Source organism: Cynara cardunculus, assembly GCF_001531365.2.
Source record: "Cynara cardunculus var. scolymus isolate 2C chromosome LG 3, CcrdV1, whole genome shotgun sequence".
Classification (NCBI taxonomy): Eukaryota; Viridiplantae; Streptophyta; class Magnoliopsida; order Asterales; family Asteraceae; genus Cynara; species Cynara cardunculus.
The window spans coordinates 8,794,934-8,806,607 of NC_037530.1; the positions used below are offsets into that span (position 1 = coordinate 8,794,934).

General features: G+C 32.3%; 1 protein-coding gene and 1 long non-coding RNA gene across 2 annotated transcripts in view; both read right to left on the reverse strand.

Moving 5' to 3' along the window:
• Positions 1-2,405: 2,405 nt before the first annotated feature.
• On the reverse strand, positions 2,406-5,612 carry LOC112509682 (probable receptor-like protein kinase At5g59700). Its single transcript, XM_025114767.1, has one exon. It carries the CDS (start codon positions 4,953-4,955, stop codon positions 2,502-2,504), a length of 2,454 nt encoding a protein of 817 aa, XP_024970535.1. The 5' UTR covers positions 4,956-5,612; the 3' UTR covers positions 2,406-2,501.
• Positions 5,613-8,909: 3,297 nt separating this feature from the next.
• LOC112510422 overlaps positions 8,910-11,674 on the reverse strand; it is a 10,158-nt gene continuing 7,393 nt past the window's right edge. Inside the window, exon 2 of the long non-coding RNA XR_003068931.1 lies at positions 8,910-9,159. This is a non-coding gene — a long non-coding RNA (uncharacterized LOC112510422). The remainder of the gene's footprint in view (positions 9,160-11,674) is intronic.

Genomic DNA, 11,674 nt, shown 5'->3' on the forward strand with positions numbered 1-11,674 from the left:
TGAGATAACGTAGTGTTTTTCATGTTGTGAAACAACACACAAGTTAAATCATTTGTAATATTTCATTGTATCAATTAAAAAAATATAATAATATTAATATCAAATTAAATATGATCTTTTAGTACAATTTTTATAATTAGAGTTTCCTTGTAGTTAAAACATTGTAGACTTAAAAAATAGTGTTTTATTTTTATAATTAAATTCTCCTTCTTGATAAAATAATTACATTTCACAAAAATTAACTGATAAGCTAGTTGCATGCAAACTGATCAAAAAATATATTTTAAAAAAATGGACAATTTTAACATGTCATAAAATATTTAAGACAATAATAGACAATATAATATGTTAACTAATACAAATTAGATATAAAATTTAAAATTTAATTTACATATAATATCATAAATTTTGGAATTGTATAACCAAATAAAAATATTTCTAATAAATTTACTAAAATATATTGAAATTATAATTAAAATAAATATTTTATGAAGATATTTATCAAAATTTTATCATTTATGAGACAAAGAAATATAGGTTTAATTTTTATATAACTTATAAAAACATTTTTAAAATTGTTGTATTTTTCTTTATGACAAAATATATTGAATAAAGGTAATAATAATAATATTAAGAATAATTGATAAGACTAATAATAATTCTAAATAATTAATAATAATGAATAGTTTACAATTAAAATTAATTAATAATTAAAAACTAACAATAATTAGTAATTGATACTAACTAATAATTTATAATTAATATTTATTGATAATTTATAATTAAAAATTAAAAATGAATATTAATCATAGGCATAATTGGAAGAAAGTAACAAAAACCTTTTTGGAGCTTATTGAAACACTACTCCAAGTTAGAGGTGTTAATGGGTTGAGTTGATCGGGTTGAAACATTTGAACAACCTAACTCAAAACGAATCGTTTTTTATGGTTTTAGCGGTCTAACAGTCCGGTTCGGTCTGAAAAAAAGCCAAACCGCTTGGTCTGACCTGGCCTGCGGTTTGAACATTTTTTTGAGCGGTCTGGACCAAACCGACCGCCAAAATATGCATATATATTAATTATATTTAGTTTTCATGTTAAAAGCTCAACTTGATGGCACGGTTAAAAAAAAGTTTGTCCATGCCATTATGTTTTTAGTTTTCTTTTCTCATTTAATCACGTCATCTAAATCCAATTCGTCATTCGAGTAGCTCAATAATGTTCAAAATTCCAACTATTATTAGTAGATTTGTTCATCAATTTTTCAACCTGCTCAATGTTTTTTTATTTAAAGAAATAGATGTATCTTCTATAATTCGGTATCCTATTTTTAACTATGTTATATTGGTAGAACTTTCAGTTTGATATAGATGTTATGTTTTTTTTAGTTTAAACCCCAAACTACCTAAGCAGTCAAGCTAGACCCTTTTTTTTGTGGTCCGATTTGACCGTTTAACCACTTGCTGCGAAATCGTGCAATTTGAAAAAATTTCTACACTGCCATTGTGGTTTGGGGTTTAAACCACCCAACCGGATCGCGAACACCCCTATTATGAGGGACTAGAATGATACTCGCATAATCCAGCAAGATACATCGCAATTTTAGTGTTTCGTGCTTTTTTTGTCTTAGTCGATGTTATAATACGGTTTTATTTGGTTTTGAGAAAACAATAATGTTTTTATTTTTGAATAAAATATAAATATGAAGAAATCATAAAAAATAAAAATTATGGTATTAATACCAGACTAACTATTTAAAATTTCTTGTTTTTTGTGTATTTTTTTAATTATTTTTTTATTTTTGGTTTAATAATATAATTTTTTTATAAAAATAATAATTAAATATTTTTTAGAACTTAATGATTATCCTAATTATATTTTAGTTTTTTTATATTTAGAACAAAATGTTTATCCTCAATTTGATTATGTTTATCTGAAATTAGTTATCCGGATTCAAACATGAAGCTTTAATAAGTTGTATTTACGCACAATTACTTATAGTATTGAATTTTAAGTAATATGCATCAATAAACAATATTTCATACCAAAACCCTAAAAAAATTCGGTTTTAGAGGTGCTATTATAAAACGTAAGCTTTAAACATTGACCATATATTATAAAAAAGACTTATTGACTTATTCTGATGTCATACTGGTAATAAGCACTTTTGAATGTTTGGATGAACAACTTATACCAATGCCAAACCGGTAATAATTTTTTTTTGAAGAAGTTAAACTCTTCTAACTTATAATAAGTTGATAAGTACTTTTTTAGAAAAGAATAAGTTGTTTCAAATAAACAATCTCAAACACCCTTAATTAATGCTCAAATTACAATTTTAGCCTGAATTAAAAATATTTTTGCATTTAAAAAAAAAGGTTTACAGCAACAAATGCTTGAATACACCAAGTGATATATATATATATAAGTCACAATACCACCTTCAAATCAGTGATCAAATATCTGTAGTTACAATCTGGAATGCTTCTTGGTGTCATTTGTTTACCTCATTTCATGTTTTTCACCTTTCACCATCTCTGAAAACACTCTACTCATTGAAACACCAACAAAATCACCAACACTTCCCTCACCAGCACCACTCTCCAACTCACCCGTCGACGAATCATTCTCCGTTTCCCGCCTTTTTACTTCGATTCCTTCGAGTTGAAGCGCAAACTCCAGATTCCATAACACGTCTCCCATCGTTGGTCGATCGACACTTTGTTCCGCTAAGCATTTCTCTGCGATCTCCACGAACTTCTCCAAAGACTCAGTTTTCATCTTTCCCACTAGAAAAGGGTCGAAAACTTTCTCCAATTCGCCTCTTTTCCGCCACTCTCGTACCCACTCGACCAAATTCACCATTCCCCGTGGCCGAGACGGATCGATAACGGGCCTGCCGCACAGAATTTCAAACATTACGACACCGAAAGAGTAAACATCGGATTTCTCGGTCAATTGTTGCCGTGTCATGTATTCAGGATCAAGATAACCGAAACTTCCTTTGACTGCGGTGCTAACGTGAGTCTGATCAAGCTCTGGCCCGTTCTTGGAGAGCCCGAAGTCGGCGACTTTAGCCATCATATTCTCATCAAGTAATATGTTTGCAGATTTGACATCCCGATGAATGATTGCTTTTGAAGAACTGGTGTGGAGATAGTGAAGTCCTCTAGCAGAACCAATGCAGATCTCGAGCCTCTGTCTCCAGTTCAGTTTAGGGAGATCTGAACCGTACAGATGGTTCTTCAGGGTCCCGTTTTCCATGTACTCGTATATAATGATCATCTCATTGCGTTCATCACAATACCCTATCAAAGATACCAAATGGCGGTGACGGAATTGGGATAGCATTTCGACTTCTGTCTGAAACTCGGCTAAACCTTGATGAGATTGTGGGGCGCCTCTTTTTACTGCCACTTGTGTACCATCGGAAAGTACTCCTTTGTAAACTTTCCCAAAACCACCGATTCCAATCACCAGGCTTTCACTGAACTTATCGGTAGCCTCATGAACTGCTATTAAAGGAAATCGGTATCCAATCTTTGATCTTGAAAACATGGCATTTCCATCGGTATCCATATTGGGGCTCAAGCTTTGTTGCATAGACTGCTTCACAATCAATGACTTTCTTCTATTTCTTCTTCTTATTATGAAGAACAAGCAACCCAAAACAACCACAATGAACACTGCTCCACCAGCCAACGCGGCTACGACCCAAACTTTCTGCTTTGATCGTGAAGCCGAAGACTTTGTTCCTGTGTCGACTTCATAAAGATTCCCCTTAGAATTGCTTATTTTCATGATCTCCAGCCCATTAAGAATACTTTCAGGGTACGCCCCGAGTGCAAGGCTAGTGCCGATACTTACATTTAGCATGTTTTTCCCACTTAACCTAGTGACAGCATCTAAGTAGTAAGGAGCACCCCAGACATTTGACATCCGTTCACCAAGATTAAGATCCTTAGCAACTGACATGGAGTTTAGGTAAATATTGAGGACCAATTGGGACGGTGGATGCTCAATTATATCACAGAAGTGAAATCGGACCAAGTAGGAAAACTCGGGATCAACATTAAACGTCCACGTCATATTGAGAAGTGCACCAGGACTAAACTCGGTATCTAGTTTAGTAGCAGTCCCATACACAGATAAGGGAGCAATATCACGGGTTGGACCGCCTGCTGTATATTTCACGGAACTTATATTTTTGACATACTTAACAAAATTGTTTTGTGTGATAAAATGACCATCAGAATTCCAAAATCGCCATAAGGTATCATTTTCAGGTGAAACTGTTTGGTTACCCATATTCACCCTAGCCACGGTCTCTAGTGCCTGTGTCATCAGATTGTGATGGTTTCTTGGGAGTTCGACGGTTAGAGCAGTGGCAGGGATGAGGTCATCTGGGTGAGAAACAACTTCTAAAGCATTTAGGAAGGCAAACGAATTGGCAGAAGGAACAAAAGTGATAACCAATCTATCAGAAGTGATGTTCAAAGAGAATTCTATAACAGCAGGAGTAGTATCAGGTTGGAAATCTCTCAAGAGAGTAAAACCATGAGCAGATACAGAGAATCTTGCAGTACTCAGATTGTAGGTTTCACCGTCTAAAGCAAAAGGAAAGAAATGGAGACGAATGAAGTGACGGCCGTGTTGATTAACTGGAAAAGTATAGTTGGATGTTCTGTTGAAAACTCTAGCAGTTGTGTATAATGAAGATCCATAGGTGGATGAAATAGGTTGAGAATTTGCAGTACTTACAGAAGCTTGTTCTGGGTCTGAAAGAAAATGATGATCAGAAGTATCTGCTAGGAAATCCCTATCGCCTACTGAACTATTTTTGGGAGATCCACAATCTACCAGATAGTTATCTATAGGATCAAACTGTAAGGAGAATTTTATCAAACACATGGTGGACATAACCCATATAAACAATCCATATTTGCCGAATCCCATACTGAAACCAATTCAATCACACCAAAAACGAAAGCTTCAAGGCAACAACACAAGTGAAATCAAACAACACCCGACAAAAGAATCAAAGAATATCAAGAACAAGCCTTGAATTCCTACATCACCTGATTCATCAACTGAGACAATGACCCAGAATTCCAATTCTTTTGTGGTGGAAGAAGCACAGAAGACCCAACCACCTGCTTCTCAGTTGTTTGAAAGTAACAAGAAAGAATCAACAACCCAATGTTCTCTTTTCTTGATTAAATGTTCACACAAGCATACTTAAATTGAAGAAGTCCCTCGATGCAAAAAAAGGACAGATAGAAGCACGGATAGTCAATGGTGTTTGTGATGCAAATTACATATGAAAATCAAAAATCAAAAATCAAAAATGAAGAATATATAAATTGGGATAAGATAGAGGCGTACAGCTAATGGCGGAGGGGGGGCTCACCAATCCTTATGATTCATGTGGAAACCAGCAGACAAGTTGTTGGTGACATTTGCAGGTGTGAGCAGAGGGAAGTTTCCCCACAAACTTTGTCTGAATTTAAAAAATGGCATCCAAATAATGACGATGGATTTGCAAATTTGGAAGCTTGTCCGATAGCAGTAGGAGTAGTAGGAAGAGTTGGCGAAAACGCGTTTTAAGGGCAACAACCGGATCCCAATGCTTGACCATACATATATCATTTGGTATGCTTTTTGACCACAATGCTTGACCATACATATATCATTTGGTATGCTTTTTAGCCCTTGTATTTATTTCAAGATTCCATATTTCTTCTTTTTGGGTAATATTTGATTACGTCAGTTTTGAGGTAGTTTAATAGTTGCTGAATGGTTTGATACAGAATAATTAAGTTGTCAAAATAATTAAGAGACTGCCATGATAGCAAAATGAAATATAATTGTTTGGTAATTGTTTACAATTAAATCATGGCGCTTAGTGGTTAAGAGAGACTCATGATACAAAATCATTCAGAAGACTTTTTTTTTACAGCAAGATTCACCTCTTATGATTCAGATGTTGTCTCTTAAACGAACTATTAAAAGGTAAACAAACAACCCTTAGAACATCTTCAACAGATTCTCTAAAATAGAGAATGACATCAAAAAAATCTATAAAAAAAACACGTCCAAAATCTTTAAAAAAAATCTATATTTTCTCAATTTTAAAAAATTTGCTTGACATACTCTTAGAACGATTTCAAGTCATATTCTCATTAAATTTACGCTTTTCTTCCATATTTAAGAGATTTACGAGTTCATACACTCGATTTATAAATAAAACTAAAATCATTTTCTATTTTTCTTGGTTAATTAAATTTTATTGTGAGTAACCCATTAACCAGGCTCGTTTATGATATTTATTTAATTATATATTACAAAATTTATGTACCAACTATTTTAGAGTACTATTATATATCTTATACATGACTGTTTGGTAGTGACTTATTCAATAAACTTTTAAGATGAGTTTTATGCAGAAAGCAAAATTGTTTCGAAAACATGTCCCTCCCAATTAAAAACACGTTCCTTTGATCTATAAGAACTCTTTTAAACAAAAACTTTCACAATCTATACAGATAACTTCATTGATACAAGACTTGATGAAAAACCAACTAAACATATCATAATCCTACTTAGGTAGTGAGAGTAGAATTATTTGAGTTTAAATATTAGATTTGTTTAATAAAAATATATGAGTATTAATTAATAATATAAACAATCATTTAATCCGGTGAAAAAATGTTTAAAAGTCAAAGTGCAATAGATAGTTGATAGAGAGAGCGACTTCCATTTTTAAAGATGTAACGTATAGTCTACACTACTAAAAAGGCAACTCTAATGATTGAATTGCAACATCATGATTAAGGGTGTTCAAAAATCCGACCAACTCGATCAACCTAACATAATCCAACCTAACATGAAATTACCCAACCCGAAGCAACTTAATGTCTAATCGAGTTGTAAAATTATTAAAATGTAGGTATTGGATTGATATTGAGTTACTATTATTTGAACCCAACCCAACCCGATGAACCCGATATTCTTTTATTTCTTGGATTTAATATGATTGTTGAATTTCTATTAATATATATGTTAGACAATTACACTATCATTTATGCTTTTCATATATACATATTTTCAATATATTCACATCTTTATATAACTCATTTGCATATATGTTCAATAACTGTGAACATATATATGTAAATTGAGAAAATTAAATGAATATAATATATGTAAGAAATATAGATAAGTTGTATTAAATGGTTGATGATGAAAAAGAAATTATGAGTAGAGAAATAATATATTCAATGTTAAAAGAATATTTTAATGTACCAAAGTATCAACCTGACTAACCCGACCAATCCGTACGAGTTGGATTGGGTTGGGTTAAGATTTTTCCAAACCGTCAGCATTGGGTTGGGTTGTTTAAATATATTCAACCCGATCAATCCGATCAACCCATGAGCACCCCTAATCATGACAATTCTTTTCAGTTTTTTGCTGGTGGAAGTCAAGGTAAAATATTGTAACCACAATGGTTGTCTGATTGATTCAAGCTTTGTTTCAAAATATAAAAAGTGTCTGAAGGTCACAGGTTCGAATCCAAAAAGGAATAAAAATTCTCTTGTGGCCATGAAGGTTCAAATAAGATGACACCGGGCAACCGCAAAGCAGGTGGTCATCATGGGATTAGTCGACTCATATAATGGGTTGGATATCCAGGTTAATATTTTTTTAAATAATATATTGATATATTTATTATACTTTGCAATCCTGTTGTGTTTTGAAGGTTTAAAAAACCCCGAAAAACTAATATGCTTTGTGTTTTAGTCGTTTAAAATTGCACCATAAAAACATGATATCGAGATATATTTCGTAAAGCATGCAAAGATCAAATCTTGTGTCGGGGCATGCTCCTGCCTTCAAAACTTGAACTAATAAATTCTTGTCACAAATATATATAGAGAGAGAGAGAGAAAGAAAGAAGAGTGTACAAATATAAACCGTCTCAATTTATATAAACTATATAAATAATAACAACCAATCACATAAATCCATTTGTTTTTCTTTATTTTTAATTTATAAGGGCATTATGGTCTTTTGAGATTACAATAGTTATGTTTGGTAAATATTTAATACTAATAGATAAATTTGATAAGTCTTTAATTTTTATATAAATATGGATTATATCTTGATTAACTATCGCCTTTTTAGTAAATATTTAATTGATTTATCCATTAAATATGTTGATATAAATTGACATATTTGAAAAATGTACAACAATTGTTGATTAAAGAATATTTTTATGTTTCATCATTTATTAAAATATCTCCCTTTTATATGACATTGGGTGTGAAGGTTTGTATGGTGTAGGGTTTAGAAACAGTAAAACTAATTTAATTTTTTTTACCTTAAAATTTTCCGAACCTATTGTAAATAATTTGTTAGATTAAAAGAATGTAGCTAATCAGTTTCTAAAATTTTAATTATTTATTTAGTAAAATTTTAAAAAACACAACCATATTTATGATTTATTTTATTTAAAAGAACTAAAAACTTGAATCATATTAGAAAGTTATGGATTGTTTGTTTACCTCTAATAGTTCCATTAAGAGGCAACCTCTGAATTGTTAAGATGTGAATTTTGTTTGACAAAAAAAAAAATCTGTCCCTTAATAGTTCTAAAACCCTCTGAATGATTTTGTATCCTAAAACTCCCTTAACCATTAAGAGCCTTAATTTCATTGTACATAATTACCAAACAATTAATTTCATTTTACAATATATCATGAAAGCAAAATAACCCTTTTGAAAACCACCAATTTGAATGAATTAAAGGGTGGTGAGTGGCATGGGGGACCATGTGTCTCCCAAAATAATATGGTGATGCAATTGAAATTGTATAAAAATGGTTTAGTTTCCATGGTCACTTAATTGCACAAATGATTATATTGTAACAACCCAATATTTAAATCATCCCACACTTATTAAGCAATGGCAATGAGCAAAATTTAACATCAAGGAAAAAACCAAAGTATATCCCAAATGTATGCAGAGAAAATTACATCAATAACCACAGTAAAGAATTATTACAACTAAAGATAAGTAATCTAAGCCGACAAATCTTCTCCACTAGCTCAAATCCTACCTCTCTTTAGATCCATTCCATTCTCCACCTGGTACCTATCTGAGAATCGTTTTTATTTGAAAAACGAGAGTTAGATCAAAAGGTCTAGTAAATTCCTTTAAAACTATTCAACAACTTTTTATCAAAAGATAGGAATACCTCAACATTTGAAACATATACATATTCAACCAATTTGGAGCACAGTACCACCACAAGGATATTGAACAACGGTTGCAGCAACCCTGTCACATTCCCTTCGTGGTAATATCAACAAATTGACCCATAAAGGATCATATCCAATGTGCTTAAGAAATGGATTCCAAGGCACGTGAATTATAACTCCCAAGAGGTATTACTACCTCAAGGTACCCTACGCCCGTTGTGCAATCCCACACACCCCACATAGATCACACGTAGGCCAGGTTCAAACCATAATCACTACTCACAGCTTTTAGAACAAATCTTAAGTTTTATACATTAGAGTAAGTGAAGGCACCTGTTACTCTGTGCTCCTTCCCAAGCCTAATGGCTAGAAAACCCAAACCGAATGCCTGAATTAACCAAGTTAAGAAGGGTGTTACTCAACTTAAAATCCCCAAAGGTCTTCTATTATAACCCTCTAATGAACCCCTATAACAATGGATCAAACTGCAACTCCAAACGAGAAACGAGAAGGACGCAGTTGCGGAGAAACATGCCTTCACGTGTCCTGAGCCGCAACCTAGGCTGCTTGCCAGGCCGCGTGGCTCACTATTCGGGCTGTCTTCCCCATTTCGTCCAGGCTGATCTCCATAACCCAGAACCTCAAAATCCTTCACTGAAAAACGATTTCTAACTCAACAATTCGATTATAACAAGGAAAACTTCCCAAATCAATACTAAATTGGAGGTTAACCCAAAATCAACTACTAAATTGGAGATTAACCCAAACGAATACCAACTCCACTAAGAGTTTAGCAACCAAGGAGTACACAAGGATTGATTTATTCCACCGAGTCATGAAGAATCACACAAAAACAATGGCTTTTCATCAACTAAAGTCTAGACTCAACGGTCACATTGAAACTCTAGGTTTTTCCCTAAATAGCAACCACAACTCCATTAACGAAGGTTCTAGAATAGAAGGATGAAGTTCATACTTGAAGAAGATCAATCCTCCTCTTGATTCTCCTTCCAAATCACCAAGAACTTCCAGAAATTGATTTCTCTTCTTCTTCTTTTCTCCCTCAAAACACACACACACACACACACACACTAATAGAGATCGTCCAAATGAGTCCAAGAGAGAGATCTCCTCCCCTTTATTCTCTTATTTACAGAACCAACTCTTGAAGATTTGCAAGAATTAATTACACCCTTTCCCCAAACTCCTATAAAATTAACAAAATGAAGGAAGAGGGTTATTACACATATTCTCTCTAAAGATTCCACAACTCTTTCTTCTTTTAGTCACCAACAAAAATTGAATATTGACCAAGGTAAAAACACTTAATTTTGTTGAAACACAAATGATTAAAATGTTTAATAATTTATAATTAATATGTCGTAAAATTTCTTGATTTAAGTTGCAAGTTATCAACGAGCTAATAAACGTGACCAAGTTTGGTTAAAAATTATAAATAATATTTATTTGTTGACCAATGATTTGTGAATAAAATTATATTTGTTTAATGAATTATTAAGTTGTATTTTATTGATGTTGAGATTTGGGAATATCGAACATTATAATTATTCAGACATATTTATAATTAGATTATCAATGAATGATCTCATGATTTGGTATTTGTTGATTAGATTCCATTTAAGAATCATAATTTTTAAAGTGTTCATGATTACCCTTCTGTATTCCTCAAATACGTATAATGTGTTTTTTCTGTATTAACAGTTGAGCAAATCAAATCTTATTTTGACAACTGTATTAATTTGTGTCGTAGCAGTAAGACCTTTGTCTTTATGAATTCCGTAGGGAACAACGGGAGGTCATTTAACTGACAGAGAAGGTACCTCGAGAGCTACCTGAACGACTACACCTAGGTTGTTTGGTGTTGATTAGACTGGCATTCAGACATTAGAAAATGATGGGTTTTCTTGGGTTGTTGTCGGTAACTTCGCATGACTACTTATGTTGCACGTTATTTTGATTTTGATAAATCAGACGAGTTTTTCTTCGTGATTATCTTTAGTCAACTACTATATTAAATTTTCCAGATGGTTGTCCCTCCATCCTTTCCCTCTTCAGTTCAGTTTAGTTTTGCTTTGTTGTTGTTTCGTTTCTTAGTTAAAACCAAACCTTTATTACATGCACTTCAATAAAAATTGGTTTTATAGGATGTCTAAACGTCCTAATAAGGCATTGTTTGGCAAAAATAAGCATTCTTAAGCTTGCTTATTATCTAGGTCTATGTTTGAATGCATATAAGTTAGCTTATTGAAATGCTAGTTTGAGTAGCATTTTATTAGCTTATTGTTAGTTTTTCCAATTATAACCCTTATTAATATTAATTATTACTTATTACTATTGATTATAAATAAACTTTAATAAAATTTAAATATTACTAATAATAAATAAATATTA

What these genes read in the sequence shown, in the direction of transcription:
- LOC112509682 (XM_025114767.1), bottom strand. Translation starts at nt 4,955, where the DNA reads ATGGGATTCGGCAAATATGGATTGTTTATATGGGTTATGTCCACCATG.